The sequence below is a fragment of the Bos taurus genome, chromosome 10 (assembly GCF_002263795.3).
Source record: "Bos taurus isolate L1 Dominette 01449 registration number 42190680 breed Hereford chromosome 10, ARS-UCD2.0, whole genome shotgun sequence".
Lineage (NCBI taxonomy): Eukaryota > Metazoa > Chordata > Mammalia > Artiodactyla > Bovidae > Bos > Bos taurus.
Window position 1 is genome coordinate 62240127 of NC_037337.1, and position 24680 is coordinate 62264806.

General features: G+C 36.3%; 2 protein-coding genes across 4 annotated transcripts in view; one reads left to right on the top strand and one right to left on the bottom strand.

The window, feature by feature from the left end:
• MYEF2 (myelin expression factor 2) overlaps positions 1-10914 on the top strand; it is a 39903-nt gene extending 28989 nt beyond the window's left edge. For 2 of the 3 annotated variants that reach the window (XM_005211820.5, XM_005211821.5), the window contains one exon: positions 1768-10914. In XM_005211820.5, coding sequence (XP_005211877.1) covers positions 1768-1931 — 164 coding nt within the window. In that variant the 3' untranslated portion in view covers positions 1932-10914. The remainder of the gene's footprint in view (positions 1-1767) is intronic. The other variant, NM_001102085.1, reaches the window with a different exon arrangement.
• SLC24A5 (solute carrier family 24 member 5) lies at positions 2515-24474 on the bottom strand. Its single transcript, NM_001128509.2, has 9 exons — positions 24354-24474; positions 23305-23484; positions 11696-11779; positions 11502-11605; positions 10557-10657; positions 7888-8171; positions 5280-5486; positions 3309-3410; positions 2515-2837 (listed from the first exon to the last, which is right to left on the bottom strand). The coding sequence occupies exons 1-9, from the start codon at positions 24472-24474 to the stop codon at positions 2515-2517; spliced, it is 1506 nt and encodes a 501-aa protein (NP_001121981.2).
• Between the last annotated feature and the right edge of the window lie 206 nt (positions 24475-24680).

The window sequence follows — 24680 nt, forward strand, 5'->3', positions numbered from 1 at the left end:
CCAGGTTCGATCCCTGGGTCAGGAAGATCCTCTGGAGAAGGAAATGGCAACCCACTCCAGTACGCTTGCCTGGAAAATCCCATGGACAGAGGACACTAGTATGCTACAGTCCATGGGGTTGCAAAGAGTCAGACATGACTGAGCGACTTCAATTTCCTTTCCAATTTCCTTTAAGGAGAAGGCAATGGCACCCCACTCCAGTACTCTTGCCTGGAAAATCCCATGGACAGAGGAGCCTGGTAGGCTGCAGCCCATGGGGTCGCTAAGAGTTGGACACAACTGATCGACTTCACTTTCACTTTTCACTTTCATGCATTGGAGAAGGAAATGGCAACCCACAGTGTTCTTGCCTGGAGAATCCCAGGGACGGGGGAGCCTGGTGGGCTGCTGTCTATGGGGTCGCACAGAGTCGGACACGACTGAAGTGACTTAGCAGCAGCAGCAGCAGATGAGTAACTATCGGTTTTAAAAAAAAATGCAGTAATGGGGCAAGGTGGTGATGGATGAATAAATAAAAGTAAAAAATAGTCCAGGATGTTGTAGAAATCATTCAGATGAAACTTCAAACAGGAAAAAAGTCTTAACTCATGGACTCAGATTAAAAATTCATCCCATCATGCGGAAAGGGCTTATGCAATTTTTTGATAAGCCCTTTTTTTTTACCTTCCTCCCTTTTCCTTTTTTTTCCCTCCCTTTATAGAACTAAATATGTCTGGCTCTTTGATTTTATTGCCAGACTAAAGTTAGCCCATAGTGATCTGGCAACTACATATTCAAAGGGAGGGAAACATTATGGTAAGTAGTTACACCCCTCATTATCTAAATCTGTGTGAACTGGGTTATCATACATCCCTGTTTGCCTGGGGATAGTCTCAGTGTTTACATCTGTTATTTGTGTGTACTTATTAATATCTCTCCCTTTTACTCTCAGGTTTCTGGTTTAGATGATGGGTTTTTATGGCCATACATTTTTATAAATGATATGCATTTATTTCAAATACCAGTCTGTATAGAGTCAGTAATGATATTAACTCTAAACAGAACCATTGTCTGGTTTTCTTCCTCCTTCTGCAAGTTCCTCTCTAAGGTCCTTCTTTATGTTCTTGTCATCATCAGTGTTTTGTACCTTTATTGATTTAAATCTATAGTATCTCTTCCATGTCTATTTCCATAAGTACTTGGTGCCACTCTTACATATAGAGTTCAAATTAAGATATTGAATAAATGACTTTGCATTATGGTTGAAAACATAATTAGCGGAGCCCTTTGTGGACCTGGTAAAATTCCTGGGTGGTTGTTACTGTTTTCAGGGATAAAACAGTGATATGGAAGATAAAAAGGAAAGAAAAAAGATTAGGGTATTGAGTATAAAACAAGAAATTTTCAAAAAATAATTTTGTTTGGATTTGTGTTTGTTGTTAGGCATGGTAACTAGGTATTGTTTTGTGCTAGCTTACCTTATTTTGCTATAAAATTCAAGTAAAGATTTACATTAAAATTTTTTATTTTAATAAAATACTAAATCCTAAGCAAATTTATTTTTATTTCAATTTTGTATATTATAACCTTTATTATTACTGTATATGAATTGCATTATATACAGAGTATAAAATGATGAGAGTAATACTTATATGATGTGCTATTTTAAAATCATTAATGTTTTTAGCCAAGTTACTTGTCACTTCATAGGCTATGAGAAATTTCAAACCTGTATACTGAAATGGAAACTTTATACTGACAGGTAATTCTATAATTTTTATTTTACAGGTCATGTAATGTTTGCAGAAATAAAAATGGAGAATGGAAAGTCAAAAGGCTGTGGAACGGTCAGATTTGACTCCCCAGAATCAGCTGAAAAAGCCTGCAGAATAATGAATGGCATAAAAATCAGTGGCAGAGAAATTGATGTTCGCTTGGATCGTAATGCATAATTTGAAACCACGGTTGGAACATTCTTACATCTGTTTTGCTGAATCTCCTAGTAAACATCATTTTTTAAAAGTAATACTGTCTGCTTACAAAAAGTTGTAAAAATGAACTTCTAAAACTCCCACCAGTTTTTTAACAGTATAGTGTTAAATATACTGTGTGATTTTTGTTAATCTCAAGTTTGGGTTTTTAAGACAGCAAGTCTGGTCATTCAGTTTAAATGAATGGTTATACTATTTTTAATGAAGTAAGCCATTTTCTTGTTATTTTCAGTTCTGCATAGTGGGATTTGTTTGTTAAAAGTGTCCCCAGCTTTTATCAACTTATTGTAAGGTAAAGCATAGATGGTTTTTTCCAAAACTTCTGTTTAATATATGTAATTGTCCTTGAAAAGAAAGGGCTCAGACAAATTAGGATATGATTTTGATTGGCTTTAAATTACTTTTGTTGGTGATAAAAAACTACTGTAAGTAAGTTTTAGATTCTGAAGTTCAGAATATTTTTTATTTGAGTTAAATGAAGAAATGGAGGTTTTCTTCTCTGCCCTTCCCCATCATTCACATTTTCCACATAACACTGTTAACGTTAATCACCACAGCCCCTTATTTTATTGTTTCCAATAATTCCAAGTTCATATAGAACTGATAATGTTGTAAGCCCCAAGTACAGTAACAGACAGACTACTCCCAACTTTCTGTCTAGTTTCCAGCCATTGAGGTGAACTGCTAAGAAAAGGAAAACAATTGAAATGTTGAGAAAGATGGTTATGTAAGTTAGTCCTCTACTGTTCACTTCTACAGGAGCAGATGGATTTATAAATGCAGTTTTAATAAACCATGGAACACCTAGGCATAGCATATCAAAGACATTGGATCCCACGATGTTAGACATAGCCATATCTCCTTTGCCTGCAAAAAAAAGCATGTTGTTAAATGTGCATACCAATACTGTATTTTATTAATAAGCTTCATAAGAAAAAACACTGGATACTTTTTCTGTTTGTTTTGGAAAATTGTATTAGAGCAAAAGTCTTACTGAATTTGTATTTTTAAATTTTAGGGGGTTAGTATTTAAAGTCTTAACATTTATTTATCTAATAATAATTATCCTTATTTATTAAACCATTTTTCAATAAGGTATATAGATTACTTGTTGCTTTTCATTCTAACATGGTTAATTACGATTTAATTCACATTTCAGGTGAATATTATTTAAGGGATTAGATTTAGTGAAATTAATTAAATAGTAAATGCTTCCTCTTGAGTTCTTTTTTCTTCAAAGTATGTTACTGAGGAAATACTTTAAAGGTATCTTTGCTCAATGTATTTCAGTCAGGCTTTTAAGAATGGGCACTGCAGCTTGAGGGACCCAGTTCTTACCTTTTCTTGCAACCAACACACTTGCGATCGTGTCTGGTATGCTTGTTCCTGCTGCTAATAAAGTAAGGCCCATTACTGTATCTGGAATTTCTAATGTTTCCCCTGTAACAAACATAGATATTATATATTACAAATCTTATAGATTCACTAACTGTTCTCTGCAGATATTTCTTTCCTGAAAAAGAAAATAGACATATTTAGATTTCAGAACCAATATGTACTTAGATTTTAGGTAGCAAAATAATATTGGTGAATTGGTAACCAAGGTAGCACAGATTTTTCATGACAGATGGTGATATTTAATACACAAAATTCTACCAAGGAATAATTTCCCTATGTGGTATGCTTATAGAAGTTTTGGATGTCCACTGTTATCAAGGCTGTTGCTTAAAATATGCCAATAAGATTGGTCATTTTCTCTTCTCCTTTTTAAAAACATTTCCTAAAAAGGTCAGATTTAAGCATATTATAGCTATTTTTAGGCTGTAAATGTGTTAACATGGTATGCATTTTTAAAGTTCTACTTTAGTGATATACCTTAGTTTAGGTGTTTCCTTTGGGAAATCATAAATCTGAGGAAAACAGAATAGGCTTCTACTTGAGTCTTTCTAACTTTGTGGTTCCGCTTTAATACCTCTGTTAAATCTGATGGCAGTTCATCGTTTTTCATAAATGTATCCATTTTGGGAAACAGAACTAGAATGTAACTGCTCTTTATATTGTAATTGAAAACTTGCTTTACAATTCTTTTTTTTTCTTCTTAAAATGTTAATTAAAAAAACTTCAGGTAGCATATTTATTGCATGCTTATATATTGCTAATGGAACTGTAATTGGTTGTTAATTTGTTACTGGTTTGCCAGAGTTCATATGTACATAAATAACACTAACATTTATCATCTTGGGGACTGTTCTGTGATCTAGTACTTGATTTTGTTCTTTTCTTGTTTTCCTAACATCAAATGTGACCTGGCTGAGAACATTTATGGAGAGCTTTAATATGCAGGCTTGGATTTTTCCATATTACTCATAAAAAAAGAAATATTCTTAGAATAGCATACTATTCTAAGTCATATATTAATTTGAGAAAAGTCAGAGGTCAGGAAACTTTTTTTTGAAAGGGTGAGATAGTAATTTTTTTAGGTTTTGTAGGCTATACAATCTCTGTTGCAGTTATTCAGCTCTGCCAGTGTAATGTGAAAGCGTTCATGGATAATATATAAATGGATGGGCTTGACTGTTCAGTAAAACTTAACTCGCAAAAACAGGAGACTCAGTGTTTGGGTACACAGGTGGTGGGTTGCTCACCTCTGATTAAGTCCATTCAGGTTAACCTTTTTGGGAGAAATTCCTGATTATTTTTTTTGTACATTGTTTATATTCAGTTTTTCCTTCTGAACTACGAATTCTTTGGGACTAGAGCTGATTATGGCCAGGTAGTAATAGTTAAATCTTAATCATGAAAGTAGTAGAAACTAAAATGAGACTTTATTTTTTACCCTTGTAATTCATTTTGTAGTACATTTATATTGCAATATTAAAAAACAAAATGTAATCCAGTTAAACAGTGAATACCCATTGTTTTCTCAAAACACTGGCACCTTGCCATATGTTAAAGTATGGGATGGCATTCAGTATAAAGACTATCTTGTGGACCCATGCAATGTGATTTAATTATTAGCAAAATAGAAATTCTGTGAATTTGACATCGTTTATAACATGTTCCTTTGACTTGTACCCCTGGGCTGTGTAATAGTGACCATATAGCTTGACATGTGGTATACACCTCACAAAACCTGAGTGAGCTTGTTGGTATATTAATATTTAATCTTTTTGTAAATAGCACTAATCTTTATTTTTAGTCTGCTGAAAAACAAATTTTCTCTTTAACTAGATTATACTTAGTGAATATATGCTGTTCTTATATACAACTGATTATTTTTAAATTGTGCTCTTAAGATATTATACATACCAGTTATTGTGACCATCCAAACCAGGATATATGTAAATGCAGATATCCACAGTGCTGACATAAAAAATGTTATCACAAAATACTTTCTCCAAAACTTTCTTCTACAATCTGGTGTGGTTAGAAAAAGTAGTATAATAATGGGAAGGGATAGTACCCAAAAAATTCTTTTTAAGTCGGCTTCAGGCATGTTGAAAACACTTGGCGGATCTGTTAAGGAAAAATTAAATGATTTTGAGTTTTCTCAAATGGCCAATTAAGTTAGAAATGTCCATTTAAGAAGCTATATTGAAATAAATTAGCTGTATCAGTTTTTAAGAGGCTATTTAAAACATTTGAATATCTCATTACTGATATTGCTGGCAAAAAGAAGCTAATTGAGACTTCAGGGCTGACTATAAAATGTGATATTCAGCATTTCTTGATTTGGGGTCTTAAATCCATCAGAGTGTTTAGGCTCATTCACTAAGTGTGTTAGAAACATAAATGTTTCTGAAGAGTCAGTTCAACATCTCTTGATTTTCTACAATGTGGATGGTTTTTAGTAACTTTTGCTTATGGGATTAACCTGGTGTCTTCCCTTAGCAACCCCAGTTGTCTCCACTTCCCAGTATTGATGATACCTCTAGCCTGCCCTATGTATCACAAAATGTATTCTTAGGGAGTAAAAGATAGCTATAGCATAATCTTTTTATTAAGTTGAATATTTCTGATTCTCAGGTGATTTTACGGGGCTTATTTCATCATTTTCTTTCATTAATTTACTAAACAAAATTCACCACAATTCTTAGAACCTTAAGAAAATTGGAAGTAGTATTGAATCTACAGTGTAACTTATAAAACTTGAGTATGTTTTTTAAATTCAATTTGTTCTATTAACTTGGTGGAAGAAGTCAATAATAATATATTAGATAAAAAGGAGACTTCACTTTAGATTGTTTAAAATTTGTATGGCACTTATAAAATATTGGGTTGGCCAAAAAGTTTGGTCGGTTTTTTCCATACCATCTTATGGAAAAAATTGAACAAACTTTTTGGCCAGTCCAATGTTTTGCCCATATATTAGGTCACATTAACACTAATACTAGTAAAATAACTCATAATTTTTTTTTTTTTTTTTGCCACATTGCAGCAAATGGGCCAGAAAGTAACAGATATAATTTTATTGTAATAAAAAAATGTTTGGACTGTTTTTTTTTAGTTTCTTGTTATAAAATTTAACTTAGAAATGTATACTTCTTGTACCTGAAAGACTAGAAACTATAATCTTTGTAAGAAGGGGAAAATTCATGTTTTAATTTTTTCAGATAATAAATTACTAAGTTCCTTGTCTAATGTACTAAATAAAATGCAGAATCTGTTTCTTAAAACCACTTTATTAAAAAAAAAAATCCCTAAATTTTTATTTCTGGCTGTAGCTGAATTTGACTTCCTATATACTAAACATGTTAGTTGCTCAGTCATGTCTGACTCTTTGCAGTCTCATGGACTGTAGCCCTGACAGGCTTCTCTGTCCATGGGATTCTCCAGGCAAGAATACTGCAGTGGGTAGGTCATTCTTTTCCCCAGGGGATCTTGGAGGAGGGCATGGAAACCCACTGCAGTATTTTTGCCTGGAGAATCCCATGGGCAGAGGAGTCTGGTGGGCTACAGTCCATCAAGTCTCAAAGAGTCAGACATGACTGAAGCGACTTAGCATACATACTATAAACATTTATTTACATGTTTTGCTACTGCTTCACATGTTTAAAATTCAGCTGTCTCCTTCCTACTTTTTCTTCACACCAGCTCTTCCTAAATTCCTAGATTTGTAAGTGGTATTCTCATTTTACTTTGTCATGATCAAAAGCCTCAGAATTATCTCTGCTCCCATGTAGCCCTTCAGTTGCCTGGTCTTGGTGATGCTTCCTCTGCATTGTCTCACATCTATTTTCTTGTATTCCCACTGCCTTCACCTTGTCTAAGCATCTGTTAAACACATCAGTTGGTCTAGCAGCATGTCTTTTATCTCATATTTCAGTTCTGATAATTTCTCTGCAAACCTGCAAATGCTATTGATCTAGCATTTAAGACTGTCGTATTCCTTCCTATCCACCTTTCTTCTGCTTCCATTCTGCACATTCAGTCCTCCAGTTATGTTAGTACTTGACAAGCCTTTTTCCCATGTTATTTCTTTATCAATCCATGGAATGCTTTTTACTCTTAGCTCTGCATCATTTACTTATGACATATGAAGTCTGATAAAACTTCAGTAGCTATTACCGTAAATCAATTTGTTAAAATCTTACTGTTCTACAAGGCTTAGTTTGTCTCTGTGATAATCTTTCCTATCTGACCATCCTCATCAAATTTTTTTTACCATCTGTCCCATTTAGGAACTATGTTTATACTTTATTTCTTTCTCTATACAGTATTTAAATGTTCATATTTTAGCTATTTTGTTTTTTTTTCTGAAATATTTGGAAACTTCTTTAAGGATAGGTCTGCCTCTTGATCATCTCTAAATTCCCATAGTATTTTTAAAGTAGTAAGTATATAGTACTTGCCGAATTGAAATGAAATTAAGTTTTGCTAGTAACAGACTTAACAGTGGTCATGATGGGGTTATTACCTTCACAAACCTGACTAAGACCATGTAAACTTAAAGAAAGTTGGGAGTAGCCAGAATCTTCATGAAATATTCCACTGTCAGTTCTTGATTGCCTACGGATGAATGGTTGATCCTCTTCTTCCCATCCCATCAGTAGCTGTTGTTCACTTCTCTCTTCTATTGCTTTGACAAGACAGGTACAGCAAGGACTGCATTTCTTTATAATATATTGGTTAATTTTAATGTCAAAACACAGCACCACAACATATAATCCGTATATCAAAAGCAGTAAAGTTCCTTCATACCTATAAATTAGAGAAATTTGTGTGGTTTTCAATTTAAAGTGAAAGTTATTTTAGAGTTAGTAGTTTTGGGGCAGTATCTGCTTAACTTTCTAATGAAACAATAGAACAGAAGTATTCTAGATACATTTTGATTTTATAGATGTGTCCAGATTTGGTTACAACATTATTAAAGACTTACTGATTGATGAAAGTTCGACACTGTCCTTTTTGTATTTTAAAAACAAGGATTATAAACTCATTCTTAATTTGTAGAATCTTTCAAAATAGCAAGCATAGAAAGTTCTTTGAAAATGTGTGTTAGTTACTTAGTCGTGTCCGAATATTTTTCCTTTAAATGTACCAGTCTCTCAAATCATGCAGGAAACAAAAGGTCCAGTTACTAACCATTGTTAGGATAACACCAGCTTTTATAACTGCCCATGTATTTACCTTAATTGAGATCTTCATTTCTCCATAAGCCTTCAAGTTACTGTCTAGTGTCCCTTCATTTCACCTTGCACACCTCCCTTGAATGTTATTTGCAAGGAACATCTAGTGGTAAGGAGCTCCCTCAATTTTTGTTTAGCTTGACATCTCTTAATTCCACCCTCACTATTGAAGGACCGTTTTGCCAGATATGGGACTCAGTTGACTTTTTTTTTCATTTAGCACTTTGAATGTATCTGCCCACTGCCTTCTGGCCTCTGAAAGTTAAATCTGTTTATAATCTTATTGAGGTCCCTTGTATGAGATGATTCACTTCTCTCTTGATGCTTTCAAGGTTCTCTTTGTTTTTGAAAGTTTGACTATAGTGTGTCTCAGTGTGGATATGAGTTCATCTTACCTGAAGTCTACTGAGCTTCTTGGATATTTGTATTCATGAAGTGAAGTGAAAGTGTAGGCCGCTCAGTCCTGTACAACTCTTTCCAACCCCACGGACAGTAGCCCACTAGGCCCCTCTGTCCATGGGATTCTCTGGGCAAGGATACTGGAGTGGGTTGCCATTGCCTTCTCCAGGGGATCTTCCCAACCCAGGGATCAAACCTGAGTCTCCAGCACTACAGGCAGATTCTTTACCCTCTGAGCCACCTGGGAAGCCCTATTTGAAAATAATAGTAATTACAGATTTTCAAAGTGAAAGTGAAACTAATGAATAGTGATGGGGCTTCTCCACTTAAGTTCATTGAAAAAACAATAATTACAAGAATATAGTATCCCTTCATTTCAGTTGTTCTGGTATAGGAATTCTGTGCTAAATCAGAATATGTTAGACGGGCTGAAGCTTTTCAATTTGCTATACTGAGATTTTTTGATGATTTTAATGTAAATGAGTTTGGCTTGCACCATTTTCCTATACTCTGGTTTGCTATTTAGAGAGGTTTGATTATCTGATATCATCACATTTGAACCTTGCATTTACCTTTTATTTTATAGCTAGTGAATCACTGCTACAGCTTGAAAGCACAGAGTTCTTGATATCCCTAATGAAAGGAGCATTAGCTTGGATACTCCCACAGTCATTGTCCCCTGGCAGACAACTGCTAAGTCCCAGAAGCACTTCTGTTGTAACCAACAGTCTTTCCTTGGGAGACAGACTAGATGTCAGAAAGATTCACTTTGAAAATTTACTCCCTGCTAGGTTTGAAGTTTCTTGATAGCAGGTATTAGAGCAGCATTGCCAAATGGCACCCCTCTAGTATTCCAGAGGGGTGCTATTGACCTCCACCATCAGGCAATGTACAGTCTGTGTGTCTATGTTTGACATTTATTCATCTGTTAAGACTCATCTCATAGTGATCAATACCTAACAAATACCTGGTATGTGTTAGCTGAAAAAGTGACTGTTTCCATTTTCTTAGAACGACAAGGCATGGGGAGATTATAAATAAAACAAATAGTTTTTAGTCTTGAAACCTAAAACATTTTTAATTTTTAGAGGAAGAGGGCTATAGTTCTCTTACTAAATGAACATCAGGGAAAAAGTTGGAGGAATTTAAAGGGACTTTGTTTCTTTGTTATCTCTAATTGTGTGATCATGGCCACTTCTAACTGAGGAAAGGTAAACAACCCAATAGAGGAAAAAGCCACCTCTTGGGGCTTTAACAAACATCTAAAATTTGGAAGCTTTCTGAGAAGGTAGTCAGTAGGGAAAAAGAAGGATGGTAACATCTGCTGGTTAGACAAAAAGGAAGACTGATTTGACTGAAAAATTGCAAAGGGAGAACAACCCCACCAGCAATTGTGATGACGAGGTTAGCTCAGAGATCTCCAGGAAAATGTATGAAAGGGGTAGATAATTAAGAATGAAAGAAATAACATTTCTGAAAAAAAGTTACTAAACTAGAATTTTATAAAAGTACTCTCTGTCATTGTTTTACATAAGAGTAATGATCTTTTCAAGCTTACCAGTAAACTTGGTTGTCAAATATTATGGCAAGAAGTGCTGCTACGCTGATAGCATATGCCGCACAGTCTCTGAATAGGGGCCAACATGATAGCCTTGAAACCTGTAAAAATAATTAATGTTTCCATTACACTGTTACTTCTTCAAGTACTTGCTTAGTGTAATACTAAAATTATTTGTATATTTGTAGTTAAACATTGTTATCTTTTACATATTGCTTTTAGAGAAAGGAATTTTAAGAAAAATTGTGTTTCTAAACCTAGTCTGATTTTCATAAATTTGACCAAGAGGTATTTGTGGGTTAACTTAAAATTGAATACATGTTGTTTTTCTACTGATTAATAAACTTAATTGAACACATTCCTAGTGCCTTGTTTGTTCCAGACTATCAACAGTTCTTTTGTTTTTCTTTGTCTTTTTTTTATAAATTTATTTTTTAATTGAAGGATAATTGCTTTACAGAATTTTGTTCTTTTCTGTCAAACTCTGTCAAATTCTGTTATTTTCTGTTATTTCTGTGGATGAACCTAGAGCCTATTATACAGAGTGAAGTAAACCAGAAAGAGATAAATATCATATACTAACGTGTATATATAGAATCTAGAAAAATGGTACTGAAGAGCAGGGAAGCAGTGGAGAAACAGACATGGAAAGTAGACTTATGGACATGGGGAGAGGGTGGAGAGGGTGAGATGTATGGAGAAAGTAACATGGAAACATTACCACATGTAAAATAGATAGCCAACGGGAACTTGCTGTATGTCTCAGGAAACTCAAACGGGCTCTGTATCAACCTAGAGGTGTGGGATGGGAAGGGAGATGGGAGGGAGGTTCAAAAGGCAGGGGATATATGTATACCTGTGGCTGATTCATGTTGTGGTTTGACAATAAGCAGTTCTTATAATTTGTCAAGACTATATTTTGTTGAATAAAGTTTTCTTACGTACCACATTAGATAGTAAGCCACAGGCTGCACAGATACCAAGGAGGTTATAGATTGCAGATCCAAGAATGGTGCTAATGCCAATATCGCCCTTTGTGATAAATACACCTATGAGCCAGATAGTAGCTAAGTTAGTGTTGACTTGGAGAAGATCAAATAACACCAATTAAGCAAAAAAATAAAAGGAGTGGTATTTACCTAGGAAAGCAGTAACTAATTCAGGAGCTGAACTACCGGCTGCCATAAAAGTTGCACCTGCAACATCCTGGGACAGTCCTAAGGCTGAAGACAAATGAAATTATATTAAGCCTGGTAAAGTGACAAATGGGAGAGCATGTTCTCATAACTAAATAGATACCAAAGCTACATTTTCATAGAAAGCCATTGATACTAACTTCAACTGGAAAACAGCCAACACAGGCAGCCTTCTAGGCATTATTTACCCTATATCAGAAAGTTAAAATTAGAATGAAAATTCAGTTTCCAAGCCATTGATAGCAATCCTTTGTCAATGTTTATTGTTTAGTATATTATTGATTTTTGACAGTCTTCCCAGACCCTCAAACTCTGGTGTGCTTGGTTGAGTCCCTGTCACCTGTAGTCAGTATTTCCTTATTCTTACCTGTAGGACCATTACCTGTTGCTCACTCTCCAGTCCACCTCAAGTTCTACTTCTCTACTGAGATATCTGCCTTTGACATTACTGATTTCTTTTTTGTTGGTGGCGTAGCAGGTTGAATTTTATAAAAATAGCTACAATATTTCTGCCCACATGGTTTTCCAGAACCTGTCCGTTCCCTGTCAAACAAACTAAAACAAAAAACAAGGTAGAGTTTATGTATTTTGAGCCTAGAAGAGCCTTTGTGACTGCTGAAAGTATGACAGAACCACATGCCTGAAGCTAGGACATAAAAGGTGAAAAAGCTTTCTAATGGTTCTCTCTCTCGGGACATTTGCTTCAGAGCCCTAAGCTACCACATAAAATCCCTGGCTGCCATATAGGAAAGACCTTGTGAAGAGCCCACATAGAGATGCCCCAGGAAGCCCTGCTGTTTCAGCCCCTCAGTTTTGAATCCTTCCGTCCCAGCACCAGACATGTGAAGGAGGGAGCTTTCAGATAATTATAGTCCTTTTTCTGAATATCACTGCATGAAAGACCTCAAGCAAGAACCATCCAGCTGAGGCCAGTAAACCCTTAAAGCTATGAGAAGTCTGAAATGATTGTTCTTTTAAGCCCCTAGTTTTGGGGTGATTTCATAAGCCATTGATAACTGGAACACCTGACTATTATTTATCTATTTGTTGTATTTATTGACCACCTACTGTACCAGATGCTTTTTTTATGTGATAGGAATGTGGCAGTCACAAAACAGACAAACATTTTCTCTTCTGGAATTTAATTTCAGTGAGAGTAAACAGCCAAGAAAAAAATATTGTGTTAGAAGGAGCAAAAGTTAGGTGTGAAGTTGCTCAGTCATGTCCAACTCTTTGTGACCCCATGGACTATAGCCTACCAGGTTCCTCTGTCCATGGGATTTTCCAGGCACGAATTCTGGAGTGGGTTGCCATTTCCTCCTCCAGGAGATCTTCCCGACCCAGGGATTGAACCCGGGTCTCCTGCATTGTAGGCAGATGCTTTACCATCTGAGCCACCAGGGAAGCTCAAAAATCAGGAAGGTGGATATAAAATTTCATGGAGGAAAGACTGTAATTTTAGATTGGGTAACCAGAAAGGACTTCCCCAAGATGCTAACAAAGTGAGGGAGTAGCCACACATAGACCTGGGAGTAATATAGGCAGATGGAATGCGTGCAAAGGTTTTGAGGTAGACGTTAGCCTATGTGTTCAAGAAACAGAGAAAGGCCAGAGTATCTGGAATGCAGTGTGTGAAGGAGCTGTAGATGATGAAGTCAAAGGTGAGAGAGAGCCAGATCATATAAAGCCTTGTGGATCCTAGCAAGCACTTGGGCTTTCATTGTGAAAAATGTGAGAAGTGCTTGGAAAGATGGGCTTCCCTGGTAGCTCAGCCAGTAAAGAATCAGCCTGCAAGGCAGGAAACCCCGGTTCAATTCCTGGGACAGGAAGATCTGCTGGAGAAGGGATAGGCTACCCACTCCAGTATTCTTGGGCTTCCTTGGTGGCTCAGCTGTTAATAAATCTGCCTGCAGTTCAGGAGATCTGGGTTGGGAAGATCTGAGTTTGATCCCTGGGTTGGGAAGATCCATGGGGTCACAAAGTCCATGGGGTCACTTGGGGTCCATGGGGTCACAAAGAGTTGGACACGACTGAGTGACTTTCACTTTCACTTTCAGAAAGACATCTAGTGTTGCTTGCTGGTGATACCAGCCACAGTCATCTTTTTTACCCTCATGAGGCTATCTGGTCTCAGTGGTCCAACCAGCTCTAGTCTGAACTGTTTTGCTACCTGTTATGCCTCCACTGGGAAAAATCCTCTCAGGATGGAGTTAACCAAATCCAAGTTCTCTATCCTATTTGCCTTTGGTCATGTTGCTTGATGAACACTACTTGTGGTGACTAATGAAGGGACAGAAGTAATAATTTACGTAAGTTATATTTCATAGCATTTCTTTAACTGGTTAGAGTGATTTTGCATATATATATAGTATTTATACTTTTACTACAACTCTGATACATAGTAGGTCCAGTTGGTTTTAAAACTTAGAAAAGATGAAGCATATCGTTCTATTAACTTCTTAAAAATTTTATCTATGAATTAATATATTCATTGCATACAATTCACTTTCATATACATAATTTAATCATCTCAGCTATTCTCGGAAATGAGTGTTAGTTGCTCAGTTGTGTCCTACTCTTTGTGGCCCCATGGACTGTAGCCTGCCAGGCTTCTCTGTTCATGAGATTCTCCAGGCAAGAATACTGGAGTGGGCATCCATTCCCTTCCCCAGGGCATCTTCTCAACTCGGCTCAAATCCAGGTCTCCTGCATTGCAGGCAGATTCTTTACCATCTGAGCCACCGGGGAAGTTCTTAGATATGAGTTGTGGTATTTCCATTTCACATATAAAAAACAGATAACCAGAAGGTTAAGTAACTTAAAGTTACATGGAAAGTAAGGGTCTTAAATGTGAGGAGTTTGGGTGTAAACCCCAAGTCTGTTGATTCTAAGCATGAAACATGAAAGTGAAAGTCACTCAGTCGTGTCCCACTTTTTGTGACCCATGGACTATACAGTCCATGGAATTCTCCAGGCCAGGATACTGGAGTGGGTAGCCTTTCCCTTCACCAGGGGATCTTCCCAACCCAGGGATGGAACCCAGGTCTCCCGCGTTGCAGGCGGATTCTTTACCCGCTGAGCTATACCTAAGTCCAGTGCTATTTCTTTTTCACCACAGAAACTCAGGATCAGAAAGGCACTGAGGCAATTGTAGGATGGGAGGTGCTTGAATCATTTTCTTCCCTTCCTCGTGGCACTGGTACATAACTTGGCCCATTGTATTCTTTTCTAGGGGGAAAAATAGCTAGTGAGAGTTAGTAATAATTCAGAAGTGTTCTAGCATATTCCAGAGAATGTATAAATCTAGTGATATTACCATGAATTCTTGAATGAAATCAGGGCTAACTAATACATGGAGGAAATTGAAAAAAGAACAAAATATCTTAAACTGTCTAAACTTGGGGCAGCTGAAGAGTGATTGGCTGATCTTCGTCTAATGCTGGCTGAAGAATGCTTCATTAGAAAAATTCAATCTGGAGAGAGAAAAAGTGATCCATCTGGCTATTGCAAGGTAAGAAAATAAGTGACCCTTCTGAACAATTTCCTTCTCAAAAGGCAATAACAAAAGCTTGTTGCTATTCACTGGGCTCTATTTGAGTTATGAAAAGAAGAGCTCTCTACAGATGGATGTATAAAACTTCAAAGATATTTTAACAAGTTATATCTTAAGGTTCTAAGCATATTTTGTAGAATGGTTTATACCTTTGAACTTTAGAATCGACTGGCTTTGTCTTCACTGACCTTTGGGTAGCATTTCTCTCTGTTATAGTTTATTATTAAAGATAAATTGTTCTGTTCTCCCCCCACCCCAGAGCTATTATTTTTTTTCCCTCTCTATTACTCTAAAGGACTAATCATATTTCCTTGAGGATATAGTAGAAATGTTCAAGGTGAGTTTTCTTTATAGGTTTGGATATTACATTGGTTATATAAAGTGCAACTTTATGATAATGAACTGATTACTGATTACAGACTTTTTCGTAAGCATGTTCTCTTCTCTGATACCATGCTGCAAAGTTTATAACCATCTTTGCAAATCTTTTTCTAGAAATATAATATAGAAAAAGAGTTTTAAACTAAAATGGAAACCTGGCTTCTGGCCCTGCCAGTACCTTAATGTGAGAATTTAGATAAGTCATTCAGACAAGGCTTGTATTTTGGCATCTGTAAGAGGGTTGGAATATACAAATCTTTAAGGTATCTTCTAATTTGTATCAATTTAAAAAAGTATAAAATATGAATTCTATGCCTTACGCCTCTGGACCACCTCTTATTGTTAGATAAATTCCTTTTATAATTAAAACCCCTATGTTAACTGAAAATTTAGAAGATAGAGGAGAAAACAGATGGGAGGGAGCATCATTTATACTTTTATCATTGTATTTTAACTGCTGCTACCTTTTAAAAAATATAGTTTCAGTTCTTTTCACATGTAAATTTAACAGAGTTACAAGACTAGGCTATAAGCAATTTGGTGTCTTCTGGCACAATTTTATAAAGTCCTCAGTGATAGCAAATTTTTATGCTTCGTGAATGGATTTGAGTTTTGAAAGGAATTAAAAGTCATTCAGACCCAATTCTAGTGACTATGGTGGGTAGTCATGCTGAGTAATTCTACTTAGGGTTCAAAATGAAGTATGACAGCAAACCAGTGTTTTTTATGATTTGCAAAATTGGTTCTGACATTAATTTCAAATATATTTCTAGAAATATTTTGAGTAAAGTCAGCATCACTGGAATAAATGCCTAGCCTCTCCATGCACAATTGCATCTATATGCTCTGTGATGCTTCTAATAGTAAATAAAAACATTTTGAGTACTTTATAGTTATCATCTCATATCTTGTCTGAGCCATAACGGAACAAATTCTGAAGCCCTGTATAATGTTTTGAAAAGCCCAATTCCACTGGAAAAGGACGCCCCCATGCCCTAATCTAACAGCTATAATATTAATTAGTTTCCACTTGCTGTAAGTCAATCATATAAAGCCACATGCAAGACTTTTTGTCTCCAAAGCTCACAATTACCTGAGTTTTGTTTCCATAACTTGCTCAAGGTCACATAGGTAGTAGTTGCAGAGATGGGATGGGCACTTAGATCTTTTTGAGTTGAAAAAGCTGCTCTTTCTGTTATCCATGAAGGTAAGTGAAGAGATTTAATGCAAGCTTTATTATTATTATTGCCTGTCTCTACGATAGCATTTTGGTAATATCCAGACCACTTGACATTTATTTATCTTTGTATACGTAAGGTAGATTTAGATGCAATCCAAAGTAACCACAATGTATTTATTTATATTTTAAATTCAGATTAGTTTAGATCAGAGGAAAAAGAAAAGCAAAGAGGATGAAAATGCTCTTAAGAGGAGAGCCTGTGTGGCTGGGAGGAAGCACTCTTCTTAGATTCTTTGTTCTTGGGGAAGGCTTTGCCTCTGTAAATTTCATAAGGATTAAGAATCAAACAATCCCCTGAAACTGTCGGCTATCCAAATGCCATACTCACAGAATTATTTGACTCCCTTTCAATTTTATCAATTTAGAATCAATTCTACCTGGAATTAAAACTTGTATTTCTTTCTTATTGTCTGCTTCTGAAACATAAAATAGAACATGGACAAATATTAGTTCAAAGCAGAATGAATAAAAAGAATTTTTAATAAAAAAGTAAATATTTTATTTAAGTATGTTTCCCAAAACCTTGTTAAGATCATTTTCACTTAAGACATGTTATACTTCAAAGGATCAACATGGTGGAGGGATTAGAGTGTCAACTGAATAGCATATTAGTGTAACATTTAAGACGAAAAATTTCATAATCAGCTCATTGTGGACTTTAGGCAGTATCAAGTGACCGACCAATCACTAGGGGTTCTCAGTTTTCTCTGTAGTTAGCCTCAGAAAAGTTAAAGAAAGGTACTCTAAACAGTGATGAAATAACTCTAGGAGATCCCCATTACATATTAAAATGATATGTAAAGGATTTGTTTTGGCTTTCTGCTGAACTTTTGTGTTTCTAAAAATGAACTGCTTATAAAGATGAGAGGTAATCGTCCTACTATGGGCTGTAAATTAATATAGTTTCTATTATATACAAATGTGTTCAAAGAATCATCTTTAGCCTCTTTTCCTTTAGAACTTAAATGGATAAAAGAGAAGATAAGATTAAAGGAAGGTGGTATAGCAACAGCATTTTCTCATATTGGATCTACTTGGTTAAGATCACAACAAAATGTCTCAGGATTTGTGTGTTCTTGCTTTCCTAGTGTTGAGATGCGAAGGAGAGGTTATATGACTTTAATGATCATGAGTAGAGCAAGAAAGAGAAAGATCCTTGGTGGAAGCCTCAAGTGGTAGTGGTTCTAGAGGTAACTGACAGACCAATGTATATACAACCAATGTGTATAGCTACAGACAGACAAAGCACTCATGTGTCTAAGCTGGGCCTGACCAGAGTATCAGCCAGAGGCTCTGTCCTCTACCACCTCCAACATATCCCCTGCACGGAGACTGCAGTCCCAGCCACTTCTAGAGTTCACCATGCTGAAGCCCCTTGTGCTAATAACCAAATGAACCCCTGTCAGTGATTGGAAGAGTGGATCATGGGACGATGGGGCTGGGGTGGGCCAGGGCCGGCCGATTCAACCACTGCATCCTAGATTGGAACTCAGACGTGTACTCCACAGAATGTCATTGAATCAAACATGATGGTTTGGTTCCACAGTACGATGCTATAATTTCGTACATCGTAAACAAAATGCTTAGTTCTCGTATTAATTATAACATTAATTTACAACCCCCAGTAGGTTGCTGAAATTCTTAACTGATGTTTTATTTTTTTTTTAATTTAATTTTATTTTTAAACTTTACAATATTGTATTAGTTTTGTCAAATATCAAAATGAATCCGCCACAGGTATACCTGTGTTCCCCATCCTGAACCCTCCTCCCTCCTCTCTCCCCATACCCTCCCTCTGGGTTGTCCCAGTGCACCAGCCCCAAGCATCCAGCATCGTGCATCGAACCTGGACTGGCGACTCGTTTCATACATGATATACATGTTTCAATGCCATTCTCCCAAATCTCCCCACCCTCTCCCTCTCCCACAGAGTCCATAAGACTGTTCTATACATCAGTGTCTCTTTTACTGTCTCGTACACAAAGCCACAGTTATCAAGACAGTATGGTACTGGCACAAAGGCAGAAATATTGATCAATGGAACAAAATAGAAAGCCCAGAGATAAATCCACGCACATATGGACACCTTATCTTTGACAAAGAAGGCAAGAATATACAATGGATTAAAGACAATCTCTTTAACAAGTGGTGCTGGGAAAACTGGTCAACCACTTGTAAAAGAATGAAACTAGAACACTTTCTAACACCATACACAAAAATAAACTCAAAATGGATTAAAGATCTCAACGTAAGACCAGAAACTATAAAACTCCTAGAGGAGAACATAGGCAAAACACTCCGACATACATCACAGCAGGATCCTCTATGACCCACCTCCCAGAATATTGGAAATAAAAGCAAAAATAAACAAATGGGACCTAATTAAACTTAAAAGCTTCTGCACAACAAAGGAAACTATTAGCAAGGTGAAAAGGCAGCCTTCAGAATGGGAGAAAATAATAGCAAATGAAGCAACGGACAAACAACTAATCTCAAAAATATACAAGCAACTCCTACAGCTCAACTCCAGAAAAATTAACTGATGTTTTAAAATGACTCAGTAGATTCTCATTATTTTGTAGTATACTTCCTCTGTAGTTACAATGACTATTTGATGTATTTTTCAACCAAAATTTTTGGTGCCCTTGGGTGGAAAATACCTTTTAAAATTATTTAAATAGAACAGTTCTTCTGAAACAACCATATTATGACAGCTAATCTCAAATAAGGATGTGTAAAATTATATTATATAGCAATTGAAAACATTCTTGGGTTTTGACATTAAAGAGACCAGGGCTCTCCTGTGTACTGGCTCTGTGTGTGTGTGTGTGTGTATGTTCAGTCATGTCCAACTCTCTGTGACCCCATGAACTGTAACCCACCAGGCTCCTCTGTCTATAGAATTTTCCAGGCAGGAATACTGGAATGGGTTGCCATTTCCTCCTCCAGGGAATCTTCCTGATTCAGGGATTAAACCTGCATCTCTTGTGTCTCTTGCATTGGCAGGCAGATTCTTTACCACTGTGCCACCTGGGAAGCCCTGTGCAGTCTTGAGAACTTGTATATTCTTTCAGCCCCAGTTTTTTCATTAGTAAAACCAATCTAATAGTCCCTACTTTGTAGGGTTTTTTGAAGAGCTAAAACCTTATATATTTAATTTAGAACCATGTTTGGTCTTCTATAATTGTTTATGAAAAATAACTATAATAAATACATAAGTAGTTAATAACATTCCAGTACAATGTATAATGCTCAGTAAATTATTTTGAGGATAATATTAATACTTATTTGTTGGGTGGGACTGTATAACTCATGCTCATCAAAGAACTATGGGGAAGTGTAAAGCATTTACAGACTTTCTGAAGCTAGTTTCTGTGGACGTAAACAGATCCCAGAGAGCCTGTTTTTTATTGCTGACGTCCTAATTTGGACAAGACCATGCTAAGGCCTTGAAAAGAGAAATGACAGAGTTAATTTATAGGCATTTAAAAATGAATCAAGCTAGCACTATTTCTATTTCATTTTGTTGCCAGTATTTTCAATACTCAAGACAGGGATCAATTCTTAGCAGCTGAAGATAGGCAGTGGTGTAGGCATCCATCAGTCACACATCCATAATAGCAACTGTGTTATATTTCAGAGCAAAAGGCAATTCACTTGAGAAATGCATGTTTGCTGATGATGTTCAAGGTAATCCCACAAGTGGCATGGTGGAAGTCGTTATTATAGATGTTTCATGAAGTTACTTATTATAGATGTTTCATGAAGTTACTTAAGATTATTTTGAAGTATCAATCTAAATTTTAATGAGGTGGTTTCTTCTGCAGGGCTAGAAACGTTATTTATTTATTTACCACTCCCAAGACAGGTTTTTATTAAAAAAAAATTCTGGATGGGTTCATTCTTTCAGTCAAGAAAGCAAAAAAAGGGGATGGGGATTTATTATTTTCCAGAAAAAGAAAGATTCTAAGTAGAGAGATAGTACCTTGAATTTTTAATTTCTTAGTTTTATATAATTAATATGATTTAGTTTTTCTAATGAAAAGTGTGGTATTGGCACAAACATAAATAGATCACTAGAGTATAGAGTTGAGGGTATAGATAATGGATCAACTTTTCATAAAACAGCAATGTATCTTATAGCAAAACAAATTCTTAGTGGAAAAAATAAAAATATTCAACATAAATAAATAAATGTTAAGAAAAGAAAAAACTATCAGTAGAAGAGAAGATGAAATTTTTTCCGACCTAGAGATAAAAGGTTTTTCTAGGTATAAAACCAAAAGAAGAATCATAAAGGAAAATATTTATAAATTTACCTATGTACACTTCAATGCAATAAACACACAAAATACAAAACCGAACAAACCAAAAAAAGCATATGATAGGAAAATTATGTTAGAAATTTATATTAGAAAAAATCTTGGAAATCAATAAGTAAAAGACAAATAACTCCCCTAATTAGAACATGGGCAAAAAAAACACAAGAACAAAACCACAAATTTCAGTACCTATGTAAAATGTTTAACATCACAAATAATAAGATAATGCAAATTTGATAAAATAAACTTCTATTTTAAAGCAATTAACAAAGACATTTAAGTGATATTATTTATGGTTTTCTGGAATGGAAGTTACCACACATTGTGGAGGTTTTTGCTGGCACACCTTTTGTACAATGTTTTTGGCAATGTATAAAATAAAGCTTAAAATAGGCATAGCTCTGCATCTTTGTCAGGAAATGGTCAGCGAAGTTTGCAGAGATTTGATACAAGTATGAACATTATGTAGGACAAAGAATTTAAAAATCAAATGTCTAATAAAACTAATAATTTAAAAAATTGTGATAAATTTCTACTGAGGGCTCATTTTGTATAAAAACCAGTGTTAGGTGCTGAAATCATTTACAGAAGCAGGAAGTATTGTGCTACCATTAAAAATCAAGTTTTTGAAGGCTATTTAATAATATGGGGAAATGTTCACAATAAAATAGTATCTTAGGAAAAAGAAACAGTCTCAGACTGTATGTGTAGCAATATCTAAAAGACTAAAAGGAAATATAGCAAATGACAACTGTGGGGATCTCTGGGGGATAGTAATGTAGGAAAGTTTATGCTTTTTCTTCTATTTTTCTTGCATTTCATCAATCTAAGTAAAATATTATGTTAATTTCTATTAAAGAAATGTCCATGTCAAATATAATATCAAAGTAAAACTGTGTATATAAATTAAATAATAATTATAATAAACTTACACTGACCTGTTCTATAAATATTTTGAATTAGAGAAATAAGTGTTGAGTGACTCCACTGTTGCCACATCCTGTTTTAAGTCCTAAGGATATTGCTATACTGCACTAACAAGAGAGAAAAGAGAGAAAATGACTTGCATTTCAGCAGGGGTGGGGGAAGGGGCCAGGGGAAAAGGGGAAAAAGGAGAGTCTACATTCATGCTTTTTCCCTCTGTGAAGAAGTGCTAGCAGTGTGTGTGTCTGGCGATGGGGAGAGGGCATGCTATTTCTGTGCAATCCTGGGAGTATGCAAGTGAGAAATCTAATCCTGAACTTCGACCTTCTCTGAAGTGAGCATGCTCAACCAGTTAAACTAATTAAACAGGAGACAGAGCCTGGAAATGCAGGCACTTTTGCTTAGTTACCATAATACATCACTGGTATCCTGATTTTAGGGACCAGTGCACCCATGTAAGGTCTATGCTCAGAATGCTGGGTGATACACATGATTCAAGAAACAGAACTAAAGGGCTTGGCAGATCTTATTTCCCAGAAACCAATAACTGAGCTTAATGTTTGATTACCTAATCCCTGAGGTCACTTTACATGAGATGCAGGACTTATTTATATATTTGTTGGTTCACTAACATGAATTAGTTTCCTTTCCCTCCTGATAGGATACTGGTAAAGGAAGAGGTAGAAGGGTGGTCCTTAAAGGCATTTATTTATCATCTACTATTTCTAAAAAGTTATAGAGATTTCAGAGTAAAAATTTAAAAAAAATTGAAGTATTTGATGGCAAGTATTAGGAGCCCAGTGTATTAGGAGTATACACCAAGTGCATGTGTATAAAATTTGAAACAGTTTACTAACAGCTAGACAATACAGCAGACAAACTGGCAGTTTTTAGACGTAGTCCGTATGATTGTTGCCTTATACCCATTAAAGATGCCCTGCTGTACATGAGCTACCAAGAAAAACCACAGTCAGGCCAGTTCCTCAAGGTACAGGACGCCACAACACAGACGTTAGTGTCCTGCAGCCAGGTAAGATGGGCAGGATTGTTACTGAGCTTCTCCAAACACAGGCATATATGTGTGTGGCATCACTATTCTGGGAAGTTATAGTGGAGATTTCCAGCTACTTACATTCACTGATGATTTCCAAGGATGGTAGGAAGTACTCATCGCAGACAATTGACACAGCCATGAACATGTAAAGGATAATTAGGAAGTAGATTATGATGCCTCCATCTGCACGTTCCTGTTTCGTGAAAAAGCCCTCAGGAAACTCCGATGATGGGGATATAACACACTGGGTGCTATTTCCTGGTAAGGAAAAGGAGGTGAAACTGAAGGATATTGAAGTCACGCATTCCAAGCCCACAAAGAGAAATTCCTTAAGAAAATAGTAAGTGTGGGGTTTCTGGGTGGAATTTTAAGAACTCTGGTGAAAATGTATAAATCTCTTTTGACTATGATATAATTATAGATCCTTAAAAATATTAGTCTTTGGGACCCAAAAGAGGTGTTTTAATAAAATAAAATAAAGATAGTGGATGAATTTAAAAGAAGAAATAATGAAATCAGTTTTCCTTGTCTACTTCAACTCTAAAACGGAATTCTGAACCCCTTTTCCTCCTAAACTAGAAACTATATATCTGAAGATAAAAATTTCTAATATCCGTGCAATCTCATTTTCCCATTTCAGAGCCCAAGTTGTCCACAAATCTCAAGGCTCACAGAGAATCATTAATTGTTGCAGAGAGAATTTCTAGGATGAAAGATTCCTTTTTCTGTGATGAAGTCTCCAGCAATAACATCTGAAGGACTGAAAGTGTTTGATATCCTACCAAACGCTAAAATAATCTAAACGCTCAGTCGTGTCGACTCTTTGCGACTGCATGGACTATAGCCCGCCAGGCTCTTCTGTCCAAGGAATTTTTCAGGCAAGAATATTGGAGCGGGTTGACATTTCCTACTCCAGGGGATCTTTCCGACCCAGGAAAGATCAAATCAAATTTGCGTCTCTGGATTCTTTACCACTGCACCACCTGGGAAGCCCCACCAAATGCTAAAAATGAGAGCAAATACAGTGGCAAGCACGAGCAAAAGTAAGCCAAGTAAGAATTCCCCTCTCTTTGTTTATTTGTATGTGGCGGCAGCAGCAGGGGTGGCTGACCCCAGTGTCCACCTACCTGTAGCCCTTGGGAGACGCCGGGCCAGGGAGGCCCCCGGGGGAGGCAAGTGCGCAGTAGCCCAGAGGAGGCCGAGGAGCAGGGCCCGTCTTGCCCACCGTGGGCCCCCTTTGATCTGCATGCCAGTAGCAATGTTTCTGCAGCGTGCAGCCTTGGGAAGGGAGAAAAGGAGGATTAAGCTGGATCATGTGAGGAATCTCCTTCCTGCCCCATGCCCTGCCCAGGGCACATCACAGCAAGGCCAGCGCATGAGGGAGGGTGACTGGAGTCAGTCAAGCTACTCTGATCAGCAGCCATAAGCCTCAGAGAGGCTGGAAGAGGTGGAGA